Source organism: Rhipicephalus microplus, chromosome X (genome assembly GCF_043290135.1).
Source record: "Rhipicephalus microplus isolate Deutch F79 chromosome X, USDA_Rmic, whole genome shotgun sequence".
NCBI lineage: Eukaryota > Metazoa > Arthropoda > Arachnida > Ixodida > Ixodidae > Rhipicephalus > Rhipicephalus microplus.
This window is the reverse complement of record NC_134710.1, coordinates 444,115,043-444,129,976: the sequence shown is the minus strand read 5'-3', so window position 1 is coordinate 444,129,976 and position 14,934 is coordinate 444,115,043. Positions and strand designations below refer to the sequence as shown.

General features: G+C 46.4%; 2 protein-coding genes across 3 annotated transcripts in view; one reads left to right on the top strand and one right to left on the bottom strand.

Moving 5' to 3' along the window:
* Nucleotides 1-12,837, bottom strand: part of LOC119184053 (uncharacterized) — a 52,220-nt gene extending 39,383 nt beyond the window's left edge. Inside the window, exon 1 of one of the 2 annotated variants that reach the window (XR_012887676.1) lies at nucleotides 12,743-12,837. The gene's annotated coding sequence lies outside the window, so the exon portion shown is untranslated. The remainder of the gene's footprint in view (nucleotides 1-12,742) is intronic. The other variant, XR_012887678.1, reaches the window with a different exon arrangement.
* A 208-nt stretch (nucleotides 12,838-13,045) lies between these two features.
* LOC142776612 (uncharacterized) overlaps nucleotides 13,046-14,934 on the top strand; it is a 47,970-nt gene continuing 46,081 nt past the window's right edge. Inside the window, exon 1 of the mRNA XM_075880573.1 lies at nucleotides 13,046-13,315. Within this exon, the coding sequence (XP_075736688.1) occupies nucleotides 13,261-13,315 (55 nt within the window). The 5' untranslated portion in view covers nucleotides 13,046-13,260. The remainder of the gene's footprint in view (nucleotides 13,316-14,934) is intronic.

Below are 14,934 nucleotides of genomic sequence, written 5' to 3'. Positions count from 1 at the left end.
TGTTAGTATTTGAGGTGGGGGCTATATATTGTATGTTGTATAAAATTTCAGTTGGAAGCCTGTGCTATTTCAGTTGGAAGCCTTTTTGTTATTTTGACCGGGTGAATATAGCATTCCGGCTATTCTCACCAGGTCGCAGCAGCGGCGGCCTTCCCATCTTTTGTCGTTTTCTTGCTCCTAACCTCCTCTCAATCGGCTCCCGATCTCACTGTGGTGACGTCAGCCTGTTGAGGGGAAGGCTCGGGAAGGCCCTCTGTAGTCTAGGTTGTGTTGACTAGGCGCCCTTTGACTCACATTGCTTCCAAGTGGAACATCCAATTGAACCCATTAACTTTTTTGACTAGAAATGTGTATTGGGGAGAGAGAGAGAAACGAGTAAACGGGGAAGGCACGCGAAGGCCTTCTGTAGTCTAGGTGGTGTTGACTAGGCCAGCGCCCTTTGGCTCCCATTGCTCCCAAGTGGAACATCCAATTGGACCCATTGCCTTTTGTTGACTGGGAATGTGTATTTGAGAGAGAGATAGAAACGAGAAAAAGAGAAGCCAGATATGTTGACCACATGCTATAGGATCCAGTATGCTACCCTGCTCTGGGGTTGGGGAATAGGGGGTCGAAAGAGAGTGATATAAAAAATAAGCAAGAACAAGAAAATACAGACACACACGCACTCAACACCTCAATCCACTCAGAAATCCAAAATCTAGATGGGAGCCAACAGATGGAAACAACGTAGTGGGATAATCACGTTGAACAGTGGAAGTCTCATCCTAATCGCCATGAACAGCTTAACTTTCTGCGCCTTCTCCATTATCACAATCTACAACAGATTGTGCAGGAACCAACACGTGACACAAATATTTCAGACCTTATAATAACCAATCATGCCGACAGCACTAAAGTTGAGATCTTAGAAGAAATAAGTGATCATAGGGAAGTTCGCTGCTCTCTGCCTCTTCCGCATGCCAAGAAAACAGACGTCCGAAAAAATATACTTAACTACGCACGCGCAGACACTGATAAGCTTAACAGATTACCAGAATCTTTTTCGGATGAATTTATATCTAACTTTCCCAATCAGTCTACTGAACAAAACTGGTGCTTATTTCGTGACAAATTAAAAGAAATAGAACGTCTTTGTGTGCCGGTGATTACAATAACTGAAAAAGCGGATGATCCATGGTTCACCAGTCACATTAAAAGATGGCTTAATAGAAAAAAGAGAGTGTACACTAAAGCGTCGAGAACGAACGCGTCGGAGGACTGGCAGAACTATAAAAACGTTTCCCAACAAACAGAAGCCGCAATTTCTGAAGTGAAAAATAAGTACTACAATGACACGCTACCTAACATGTTCAAAACTGACACTAAGAAGTTCTGGAGCACTGTAAATCCCAAGAAAAGAGAGTTGGTGCCAGCACTCTGTGGAGAGGATGGCAACACCCTGAGCTTAGCCGGCTGTGCTGAAAAACAACCTTTTTTTTTTTCTGAAGTTCACACAATCGAGAGACCGCTCGATAGCAACCTAAATTTGCCACAGCTAACTATCTCTAATCAATTTTCTCCCATCACAATTACTGCACACGGTGTATAGCTTGTGCAATAGATCGTTTAGCTCTTAAAACCAGCCCCAGCCCTGATGATATTAGCGCTAAGCTTTTAAAACTTACCAGCCACTTCTCAGCCTCTTTGCTCACGTTAATTTTTCAACAATCTTTAGATACCGGTTGCTTACCAGAGGATTGGAAATCTGCTTACATAATCCCAATATTCAAATCTGGTGATAATACTCAGCCCAATAACTACAGACCAATCTCTTTGACGTCCATATGCTGCAAGCCTCTCGAACATATCCTATTCACAAATATAATGGCTTATCTTAATTTAAATAACTTGCTCCTAAACAACCAACACGGTTTTCGTCAAAATTTCTCATGTCAATCGCAACTTTTCGAATTAATTACTGACCTTCATTCTGCGCTTAACTCTTTCCGTCATGTCGATGCCATATTTATTGATTTCTCAAAGGCATTTGATAGGGTACCCTACAAACGTTTAGAACTAAAAATTCGCAATCTGAAACAATACAACAGAATAGATACTGAAATTTCTTACTAACCGCTTCCAATCTGTAAAACTAAAGAGCTACACCTCTAACCCTACTAGCGTTTTATCCGGTGTTCCCCAAGGCTCGGTTCTTGGTTCTCTTTTGTTCTTAATATACATTAATGACATAGCATGTAACATAAGTTCGCAAATTCGGCTATTTGCAGACGACTGCGCAATTTACAAAGAAATAACTTGCCCTAGCGATAATACCATTTTACAATCTGACCTCGATTGGCTGGCCGAGTGGTGCGACACGTGGCAGATGGACATTAATATAGTGAAAACTAAGCACTTGGAATTTAGTTCTGCTCTAATCCCTTTGTATAAATCATACACCATAAATGACATTCGAATTGATTCAGTACAATCCTTTAAATATCTTGGGGTATTTTTCACAGCCAATCTAAACTGGACCACTCACATTGAACATATCACTACTAAAGCAATAAAAAAACTTGGCATCCTCAAAAGGCGATTATACCTTGCCAACAAAGAAACCAGACTGCATGCATACGTTTCCCTGATAAGACCATCGCTGGAGTATGCTTCAATAAAATGGCACCCTCACACTGAAAATTTAACTTACCCGGTTGAATCAGTTCAAAACAAAGCTGCGCGCTTCATAACGTCGTCATACTCACCGTATGAAAGCGTAAGTTCTATACTGAAATCGCTTAATCTGCCCTCCCTTGCCACATGCCGTAAACTTGCATGGCTATCTAATTTTCACTCACTCTTCCAGAGCAACTCCCAGTTTGCGCGCAAGCATATCCTCCCGCCATCGCACATTTCAGCCCGTGTTGATCACCCTAACAAACTGAATCCCATCTTCCAGAAAACAAAAAATACCGAAACTCGCCCTTAGCCTTGTCAATAACCAACTGGAATTCCTTGCCAGCTGATGTAGCCACTCTAACAGAATGATCATCCTTTCTGAAAGCGGTAAAAGTGTTCTTAGAAGTTCCAATCGATTAATGTAGTTATGCGGTGGTGTTGTTTATGTGAATTACTTGAATGTTTTTGTATGTGTTATTCGCGCCTACACTTGTTACCTGGAGCCTTTTGTATTTTTATTAACATACCTTTTCTTCTGCAGAGTTTATATATATGTTTTTTATGATCCTTATCACTACTGTTGTGTGTACTCTTTTTTTCAATTTTTTTTCCATTTAAGCTTTATATAATGTTGCTTCTAAATATTTAATGTATCTTACACATGTTAAAAATCTTCCTAATCCCCGCCTATGTAATGCCCTCTCGGGTACTTAGGGTATGTAAATAAAATAAAATAAAGTGCCTCAGACTGGCTGGCCGACGTTTCGATTTTCTAGTACACTATAGCTTCGATATGTCCTCCTATCGAACCATCGGCCTGCCAGTGTGAGGTACTTCTGTAGTTCAACCTGATTATCCCAATCCACTCATAGTCATTCACACAGGCCAGTAGTTCGCAAGAAGCCCAGTAGTGCTTGCACGGTCTTCTTCTGTGATTATGAGTCTATACGATAGCGTAATATATTTTCCTCTGAGAATGGCTGGTCATATAACTAGTGGACAGTTGCATTTGATTATTTATAACGTCGTGGTATATATTCAATTGATTTCTCATTGGCACAAAAAGCAGATGCTTTATCAAAAACTCTCTACGAAAAGAAGTGATCACTGATATCTCAGCAGTAATCCTGGCAGCTTACAGATATTGACATAGCAGATAGGACATAGCCGCAGGTGTTGTACGAATAAAGAAATCACTAAGTTATATAGCTTCGCGGAAAAAGATAATTGCACTACACACTTCCCGCGAAAATTTCAAATGTTTTGTATGCGATGGCGTTCAAGGTGAGCCTCGATTTTACCGGTATTTAACAACTGCTACCTGCAAGCAGCAGTAGCAAATTTTATTTTGAAAACAAACATGATTAATAAACAGCGCTACGTAACAGGCACAACTTGCTGACCACCAAAACTAAGATAATTCAAGCAACAGCTCTATTATTAGAAGATAATGAGGACCTTGATTACTAAATTACCAAAATTTTACGTGCTATTCAAGCAATGGTGTTACTTGTAACGCTTTACCGCCAACACTAGAAACAAGACAGGCTTTCTTGCACTCATCACGCATAATACAAAGTACAAGATTTCTCGCAACACAGCTTGTCACACATTATACAGAGTGAGCATCCGCCACTCAGCAGTGTAGAATTCAAGAGCGACCGAGACCGACTCTCCTAGTGCATGAGATGGAAGTCTTTCGTTGTCTTCCTCATCATATCCCGCGTACCGCAGCATTTATTCCAGACATAAGAGCTACGGCTGAGCTGAGGCATGAAATTATGCACCCAGGCACGATGCACCAACGATGGGTAATTTTTTTTTGTCGTCGCCATATTCAGCTATTTCAGAGAAACCCAGCGCAAGCACCGATTCACGAAGTGCTTACTTGTAAAGAACCCTCCGCCTGTGAAGGGAATAACAGAGCATCGGACGAGACCCTGCTAAGTCCAATACACACTATACTTGCGCCGCTGCCATCAGTGCCCCTAGCGGCACCGGCACGCCGAAGGACCTTATCTCTGGCAAGTAAAAAGCGCCGCGCTCATCACATCAACGTTACTAGATCTAGTAACGTTGCATCACAGCTCCCCATTTTAGGCACCCCAGTGCGGTTGCTAGAATCTCATTATGCGCACGAGAAGCGAGAATACGTCGTGAAGGTGGCTGACGGGGCCGTGCATATCTGCCAGCGTCCGACACGCTAGCCGCGTGAAGTCGCTCTGTACTCGCGCAGCTCGAGCTATGAATGAGTTGCGCGAGAGGAACGGCGCGGTGGCTAAGAAATGATGATGAGTAATGACGACGATAATGACCCTACACCGCAGACGCCACTCCCACAATTTTGTCAACAAAAGCTTGCGAAGAGTCGCATCAAAAAGGCGAGGTTATAAACAAGTAAGCACATTCGTCCAAATTACCGTCTTTTAGATTGAGCGTGTCACTTTCGAAGCTTATCTTCTACCTAAACGACGACGAAGTTAGCACGCGCTAGGAAACATCCACGCGCGACATCTTAATGAGATGGCGGATGCACTAGCCACAGTATCTCATCATCATCCTGACTACGTTCTCTGCAGGACAAAGGCCTCTCCCATGTTCCGCCAGGTAGCCCGGTCCTGTGCTTGCTGCTGCCAATTTATACCCGCAAATTTCTTAATCCCATCTGCCCACCTAACCTTCTGTCTCCCCCTAACCCGCTCGCCTTCTCTGGGAAACCAGTTAATTACCCTTAACGACCAGTGCTTATCCTGTCTACGCGCTACATGCCCGGCCCATGTCCATTTCTTCTTCTTGATTTCAGCTATGATATCCTTAACCCCCGTTTGTTCCCTAATCCACACTGCTCTCTTCTTGTCTCTTATGGTTACACCTACCATTTTTCTTTCCATTGCTCGCTGCGTCGTCCTGAATTTAAGCTGAACCCGGTTTCTGCTCCGTAGCTAAGTACCGGCAAGATACAGCTGTTATAGACCTTCCTCTTGAGGGATAGTGGCAATCTACCTGTCATAATTTGAGAGTGCTTGCCGAGTGTGCTCCACCCCATTCTTATTCTTCTAGTTACTTCAATCTCGTGGTTCGGCTCTGCGGTTATTACCCGACCTAAGTAGGCATAGTCTTTTACAACTTCAAGTGCACTATTACCTATCTCGAAGCGCTGCTCCTTGCCGAGGTTGTTGTACATTACTTTCGTTTTCTGCAGATTAATTTTAAGACCCACCTTTCTACTCTCCCTGTTCAACTCCGTGATGATGAGTTGCAATTCGTCCCCTGAGTTACTCAGCAATGCAATGTCATCGGCGAAGCGCAGGTTACTAAGGTATTCCCCATTAACTCTTATCCCTAACTGCTCCCATTCTAGGCTTCTGAAAACCTCCTGTAAACACGCGGTAAATAGCATTGGGGAGATTGTGTCCCCCTGCCTGACACCCTTGATGGGTATTCTGTTGCTTTCTTTATGAAGCACTATGGTAGCAGTTGATCCCCTGTATATTTCTTCCAGGATGTTTATATATACTTCATCGACACCCTCATTCCGCAGTGTCTGCTGACGGCTGATATTTCTACTGAATCAAACGCCTTCTCGTAATCTATGAAGGTTATGTATAGTGGTTGGTTGTTATATTCTGAGCATTTCTCTATTACCTGATTGATAGGATGAACGTGGTCGATTGTTGAGTAGCCTGTTCGAAATCCTGCTTGTTCCTTTGGTTGATTGAATTCTAATGTTTTCTTTACTCTGTTAGCAATTACCTTTGTAAATAGCTTGTGTACTACAGAGAGCAAGCTAATCGGCCTGTAATTCTTCAAGTCCAAGTCCTTGTCATCTCCTTTCTTATGTATTAAGATGATGTTAGCGTTCTTCCAATACTCATGCAGGTACCCTTCCCGTCAGGAGACACCTCGTAAACAGGGTGGATAGTTTTTCTAACAAAATCTGTCCTCCATCTTTCAGCAGATCTGATGTTACCTGATCCTCATCAGCAGCTTTGCCTCTTTGCATGCTCTCCAAAGCTTTTCTGACTTCTTCTATCATTACTGGTGGGGTGTCATCTGGGTTACTGCTAGTTCTTATTGTATTAAAGTCGTGGTTGTCCCGGCTACTGTACAGGTCTCTGTAAAACTCCTCCGCTATTTTAACTATCCTATCTATATTGGTAGTTATTTTGCCTTCTTTGTACCTTAGCGCATACATCCGATTTTTGCCTATCCCAAGTTTCCTCTTCACTGCTTTGACGCTTCCTCCGTTTTTCAGAGCGTGTTCAATTGTCTCCATGTTATACCTTCTTACATCAGATACCTTACGCCTATTAATCAACTTCGAAAGCTCTGCCAGTTCTATTTTGTCTGTTGTACTTGACACTTTCATCATCTGACGCTTCTTAATGAGATTCTTCGTTTCCTGGGAAAGCTTGCCAGTGTCCTGTCTAACTACCCTGCCCCCCACTTCCACTGCACACTCCGTAAGGATACTCGTCAGATTATCCTTCATTGTATCTATGCTAAGGTTGGTTTCCTCATGAAGAGCCGAGTACCTGTTCTGAAGCGAGACTCTGAATTCCTGTACTTTCCCTCTCAGTGCTAGCTCATTGATTGGCTTCTTGCGTATCAGTTTCTGTCGTTCCTTCCTCAAGTATAGGCGAATTCGAGACCGTACCATTCTATGATCACTGCATCGTACCTTGCCAAATACTTCCACATCCTGCACGATGCCTGGGTGTGCACTCATTATAAAGTCTATTTCGTTCTTATTTTCGCTATTAGGGCTCCTCCATGCCCACTTGCGGTTCCCTAGTTTTCGGTAGAAGGTATTCAAAATCCGTAAATTATTGCTTTCTGCGAATTCTACTAGTAGCTCTCCTCTGGCGTTTCTAGTACCGATGCCATAATCTCCTACTGCCTGGTCTCCAGCCTACTTCTTCCCTACCTTTGCATTAAAGTCTCCCATCAGTATTGTATAATGTGTTTTACCTTACTCATTGCCGATTCCACGTCTTCATAGAAGCGTTCAACTGAAGCGTCATCATGGCTGGATGTAGGCGCGTAAGCCTGTACCACCTTCTTCTTGTATCTCTTATTCAGTTTAATTACGATACCTATACCACCCTTTCATTAATGCTATAGCATTCCTCTATGTTGCCAGCTATGTTTCTGTGAATGAGGATCCCCACTCCCAGTTCTCTTCTGTCAGCCAAGCCCCGATAGCGAAGGACGTGCCCATTCTGTAGCACCGTATAGGTCTCATCTGGCCTCCTAACCTCACTGAGCCCAATTATATACCATTTAACACCCTATAGATCCTCGAATAGTACAGCTAGACTTCCCTCACAAGATAAGGTTCTTGCGTTAAACGTTGCCAAGTTCAAGTTCCAATGGCGGCCTGTCCGGGTTCAGAGAGTCTTAGCACCCTCTGCTGCGTTGCAGATCTGACCGCCGCCGTGCATGGTCAGTTGCTTCGCAGCTGCTGGCGACTGAGGGCCGTGAGTTATTTGACGTATGCATGAGGGAGGTAGTGGCCAGATACTGCATTAGGGTGGCCAATCCTTCTTTGTTGCGGGAGTGTGTTCCCGGCTGTGGTGGCCGGTGAGGCCGCACCCCAGGCTTCGTAATGCAGTTCCGTCACCACGCGGATTTTTTTATCCAGTTGGGAACTGCGCGGCACCGGGATTTGAACCACGGACCTTTTGCATGCGAGGCGGATGCTCTAACCACTACGCCATCGCTGCTCCACAGTATCTCTTAGCGGTCCCCTTATCCCGATTTTGCCTGATACGGCTTACGCGACAGCAATAAGGTTTACAAACCTCTGTTTGCATGAATACGACTGCTACTCATTGGATAAATATCGAGATTTCGCACATCTAAGATGCCGCTGGAATAGACAGTGGTGCGCAACACGGCACTTGGAAGTTACTTATACAAGATTGCGTTGCACAATTCCGCAACTGAATTATTATTTGCATAAAGTTGGTCTCAAGGCGTCACCTTTATGTCAGATTTGCGAAGAAATGGAAACGATAGATCATTTCTTCTTGTTCTGTCGCCGATATTTTTATCAGTGGAAAAAATACCTGGTAGCTCCACTTGAAAAATTAGGATTAGAATTAAATGTGGCAGTAATTTTATCGTTTGGCAGCATTAAATTCAGTTATAGCCACAGGGACGTCTGCTCTGCGGTATTTGAACACATAATTAAAACAAAGCGATCGCCATGCTAAACTGCATATATATATATATATATATATATATATATATATATATATATATATATATATATATAATTTGTTGTAGACCCACCATTACCTCTGTCTCGAATCACATCTTATAGGCTGCACCGTTCCCTGCTCAGATATACTCCTTTTTTATACATTTTTTTTCAGTCCAAAATTACGTTGTGTTCGAAAAACCATAAGCCTTTTACTTAAGATCCATCCGCTCGGTTCTTGGCAGATCCCTCTTTGTGGGTGTGCGCCAGAGTATCAAGGATCATCATCATCAACAGCAGCAGCACTCTGTTTCGCTCGGGGTTCGAAGAAACATTCTGCAACACCCGCTGTGAGCATCACGAAGTGGAACGTGACCGCTGTGAACGGGAAAATCTTGAGACGCCAATAAGGTCGACTGTATAGAGGAGGACGAAGCGAATCGCCGTAAGTGACCTACGTCGAAATAGCTTCGTCTTTACAGAAATGTCGCCAATGAGGGGCCAGAGAACACGTGGGCGAGCCGCTTCCGCGGGCTCCCGCATGACTCCTAGAGGCACACTACCGTATTTCGGGCAGCGTCAACAGCGACCCGAGGCCCGACCGGAAGATCCGTTACCCGAAGCCGACAGGGCCTTAACCATATCAGAACTCCTTTGCCACTTGCCCGCCCAGATAGTGCCAAAGCCCCGCGTGACGACATACTTTATCGGCGCGTTCGTCATCCAGGAGTCTCTGCAACCTTTCTCAAGTACAACTACGGCAACGACGACCAGTATCATGGGGGCGCAGCCTGCAATCGCGTCAGCAGCACGGCCGCACCACCATCAACGATGCCGGGGACCGGCCCGGGTACGTCTGGAGCCGTCACCGTTAAGCGCGAACCTCCGCAGTCCCTGGATTCGTCCTTCGTCGAGACGCCGGCCATGATCGAGCCACTTCCGGGTACTGTGATGCCCACCATGAAAATGACACCGAAGCGGACGACTCCGTAGCTGGCCAGCAAGAAAACCGAAGAATGACTTCAGACAACTCCGAGCAAGACAGCCTCCCAGGCGCCACTGCCACCTCCATGTCGGAGCTCGTCAATGGCACGCCACCAAAGGTCCTGTTGACGGCTCCCCGGGATTCGGTGGCTTCGCAGGCATCGCCTGCGCTGCTAACCACACCTCGGCAGCGTCCGCAGGAAACCACGTATCCACTGCATAATGGAGATAACTCACCAGGAAAGTGGACTGTGGATGACGTGGCAGAGTACGTTCCCGGGATCCCAGGCTGCGAACACATCGCTGAGAAGTTCCGCCACCACAACATTGACGGCGTCGCGTTGTTCCTCATCGAGGAACACCACCTCGTGAAGATGATGAATATGAAACTGGGAACGGCGTTGAAGATGTGTGCGACCATAAATTCCCTTTGTATGGTGTCCTAACCTAGGCGATGGAACTTTTCGTGCGTGTTGGAACATGGTTCACTGTGACATGATCGAAGGTAACGCAGGAAAAAAAGAAACGCGGAGTGACACGGAAATATCCTGTTTACTTGTGCTGCTTTCCATCATGTTAATGCCCAAAACTGATATAACATGTTTTTGACATTAACACCAGTTGTGTTTAAAAAGAAAAAAAAAAGCGACTGCCGCATTCATCTGGCTCACTGTTCTCACCCCTGAATGACGCCAGTAACGCAAGTTGAGTTACGTCACACAAGCGTCGTAAAATCACATGTGACTTTTTTGCCTATTGGTGGTACAGAGAAGTGAAACATTCCAGTCTGCCTAATGAAAGAGTTTGTACATCTGTTTACTTATAATTGTTTGACACCTCAGTTTTCTGTGTATTGTGTGCATTGGCGATGGTGAATGCATGGTTAACGTCGTAGCGATATAGTGACGTCAGCTACGGTGGATCAGTAGTTACAGTGCTCGTTCTGACCCAGGGGTCCATAGGTTCCATGCCGGCAAAGGCGGTCTCACTTCAATGAAGGCAAAATGGGAGAGGCCCGTGTACTGTGCGATATAAGTGCACGTTAAAGAACACCAAATGGTTGAAATTTCCAGAGTCCTCCACTGCGAGTTCTCGTAATCCTATCGCTGTTTTTAGAAGTAAAACCCTAGATAATATCACTATTATTGTTAAGTCCGGGGTTGTCGTCGTCCCATACATGTACTCTTGGAACGGTAGTGAAAAGGCATAGGCAACATCGAACAGTTAAGACAGCGCGGGGAACGACGCTAATGCATACGGCGGTGCCGCCGGCGGATGAGATTTCAAGCAAGAAAAACGTGTGTTTTTGTGCTCCCGTCCTCTGCCCGAACTTCGCTCTGCGCTCTTCGCGTGCAGCCCTTTTAAAGGCTACTTATGGCGCCTCAGCGAGGCACTCAAAAAAAAAAAAAGAAAAAGAAAATCTACGCAGCAGGATGCCGTTCTGGCACCCTCGGCATCATCTTCGGTGCCAACACAGCAGCAGCAGCAGGCCCAAGCCAAGCCAGCGTGCTCCAAAAAAACCCAGCCGCAGAAAGTCAGCAGCCATCACACTGCTGCTGTCTCCCCGGCTTCGAGCAAAGCGAAGGCGCACACCGGAGCTTGCTCGACTCTTGCTACGGCCGTGGCTATCTGCGATGGATACCCCCCTGGCAGCAACACCTCCTCCTCATCTTCTTCAACTACTGCGGCTCATAGCAAACGGCGTCGGCCTCCAGTGAGCGCGGCGTGCTCCCAAGCACGCTCCCATGTTCTGACGGTCCCCACGTTGTTTCTCCGATTGGATGTGCGGCCACCATCATCTTTCGGCCTGTCGGGAAGAAGGCTAACTTCCTGGCTGCTTCGAGGGATGCGATCGCCGCCTTCCTTTCGGGGTTCCCAGCCACCCAGCGAGTGAATTTCCGGCGCAACCTTGTTGCTGTGGACAGCTACCCCACCGCTGATCTGACTGCCCTACTCCAGGTCGGAACAATCTGTGCAACCAAGGTTCGAGCCAAACAACTCGACCTGAACACCTGTGTTGGCATCATTTTGGGGTGGACCCAACGATCCCCTTCGAGGACCTCGCCGACAACCTTGCTTCACCTGTGCCCATCGTGTCCGGTGTACGCAGAGGCAACTGCCTCACCCTCACCTTCGCTGGGACTACCGTCCCGCCGGATATACTGCTCTATAAGCAAAGGCCCCCATTTCAACCCCGTCAGCCCCGGCCCCTGCAGTGCTCCCGTTGCGGCCGCTTCGGGCACGCAACCACCACTGGCTATCGGGACGAACGGTGCCTGCGCTGCGGCCTCAGGCACGTCCCAGCATCGTGTGCAGCACACGCCCGTTGCCTAAACTGCAGCGGGAAACACCCTGCAACCGAGCCCCGCTGTCCAGCCTGGCAACTCCATCGCAAGCCGCGGTCATCATGGCCTCAACTGACGGCACCTTGACTCGACGCCAAGCACTGCAGCACGCTAGGACCCCTGGCAGCACCGCCTCCATAATCAAGGGTCGCTCCTTCCGGGATGCGCTCGCCGGTACCGGCGACACGACCTCGGAGGCCGCCCCTTGTCCTGCACCACAACGACGACTGCCCCGCTCTCGGCCCCAGCTCAGCCGGCCCCTACTGTCGTCGAAATGAAGCTCGACAGTGACGCAGACACCACGCGCTTTTTCGCAACCACTGGTTCCCGTCACCGTCAACAGAAGCACGACGACGGAGCCCGCCACTGCAACCTCGCAGCAACCTGAAATCCAAAAAAAGGAACGAGCTCCTGACCACTCTTGCTATAGGACTTCGACTGGCGCTCGGGGCCCTACCAGATTGCTATGATCGCAATGTCGCTTCTTGGGCCCTTTTCACCTTCGAGGCTCGTGCCCAACAGTTTGGAATCAACCTGGAGGACTCACCTTGTTATTAAGAAGCCGGCTCCCGTCCGTTATAAATCGTATCACTACGCCGCATCACTACGTGCGTGGTAGAAGCGGTGAATGCCTATCGTCTGCTAGAACAACAACAACAAAAAAAAAAGATTGAAAAGGTAATTAGCTTGCTTTTATTAAATTGCTCTTTAATTTAGGCCAATATTTTTGTTTGAAAATTATTTCGTCAAATACCAGGCACTCTTTTTTTAATTTTGCACAAAATTGTTTTTATTTCAACTAACAATTCAAGCCAAAGACATTCACAGCCAAAGCCAGCTGTAACTTGTTTTGGTGCGTGTGATGTAGTTAGTCGCCCCGTTACGTCCGGTAGAAGCGGGTAGAAGATTCAAGGCAGAAGCATTGTATTTGCGCAAGGAAGCTCCATTCCTCGTTTGTGTGATGTGCGGAATTGCGCGCAATTCCCGTGTTTCTCGGAGTGCCGATAAAGTTCGAGTCTTTCTAGGAATCGGCGAAATGCGTGGCGCTCCAAGAACTCCGAGGTGATGGCTGTCGCCCGTGGCGACATACTTCATGACAGTGCCGAAAAAAGAGTTAAATGTAAGTGGGACAGGTTATGATGTAAAGTGTTAAACTCGGCACAAGGCTTGTGTTACAGCTCTCGGGCGAGGTGTCGTAAAGGGGCAGCCTTACGCTCTCTTGCGAGCGACGGACATTGTGCGCGTTACCAATTCACTTTGACTACGCTGTTACTTGCGGAGTCATGGCTCATCCGTACGGCCTCACGGAAGCGAGTTCCCGAAAATTGAGAACATGCGTGCGTGTAATGATGGAGTTGTTTTTTTATGTGCATTGTAGTAAGCAGGAAGCTAGCGGCGCTTGCTTTGTTGATAAAACAGAGCCTGCAGTGCCATTTGCGGCTGGACAGCGCTGTGCTCGCTTTAAGGGAGGATATAATTTTTAACTTGACTCAATTCACTTAGCGAACTACCTAAGTGGTTATAAGGAGCCTACATTCACAATGAAGTGGTTAGTGGTTATTGTGCACTTCAACACTGTCTTGAGCTAGTTAAACGTAATCATGTGTTTGCTCTGTGTTGAGAAAGATGTTCATGCAATCGTGTGTATACATGCGCGTCGTCTTCGCTTGCCAGTAATGCTGTATCAGCCAGCATCCATGTTTGACGCCTGACTTAACTTGCATGCACCATGTGAGACTTCATATTATGCTAGATTTTAGCATTTTATACAATATACATAGTGTTCATGTGATGTCACGTCCGCCGTTGTCGCCCTCTCCCGCCATGCCTGGGTACCTCCCTGGGTATCTACGGCAGTTTGCCTGCTGCAGCGCGGTTTGTGGGGGCTCGTCATCTGTTGTGTACGATGTTGAAAGGGAAGCATTGTGTTTTTTTGTTGTTGTTGTACTTTAACGAGCTCATCGGATCAGGAAGGCCTTGTTTCTTCACTCGATTCAAGACTAGAAGATCAAGATGTGCGACACGTATACCAGCCACCGCGTACACCAGCGGCCCGCCACGACCTACGAGGGCCCATTATCTCGCTTTCACTACAAACACCACAGATTGCGTGGCCCAAGAACAAGTGAAAGCCCAAAGTCTCTCGAAATGCAATTTTAAGAGTGTATGTGCAAAGCGCAGCAGCTGCCATCAAAAACTAGTCGTGCAGAGCTGGGCATGTTTACAAGAGATATAATATTAATAATTATATATTGCTGCGGCTGCGGTATGTCGGTGGCGCATTTCGAAAGTGACGAAGGGTCGCTGGGTGACGCACGTGCACACTATGTATAGTGCTGTCAGCACGTTGTAGAATGCATTACACTGCTGTGTGGCAGTGGTGGGATTCTCACAGTGCTGTGTTGTTGCTGATACAAGGATAGGTATGGTGCAGGAGTATTTCTAATCTGACGAGCTCATCAGGCATGTGAGTGTTTTTGCACAAACAAGACAAGGACATAAGGAAGACATCTAATGACAGGGCCAGCGCGCATTTTTGCATCATCCTTCTGTTCTCATCTTGGTTGCACTAGAACACATATGTTAGCAGACTTATAGCAACATGCTTTTCTTGCCCAACTTATGATACAGTACAGTTGTTAGTAATACAAGTGGATACACTGAAATTAGGTTTTAAAGGTCATAGTGACTAAAGCACACTAGTGTTAGCACGAAGTAAAAAAATGGGAGACATAAGAA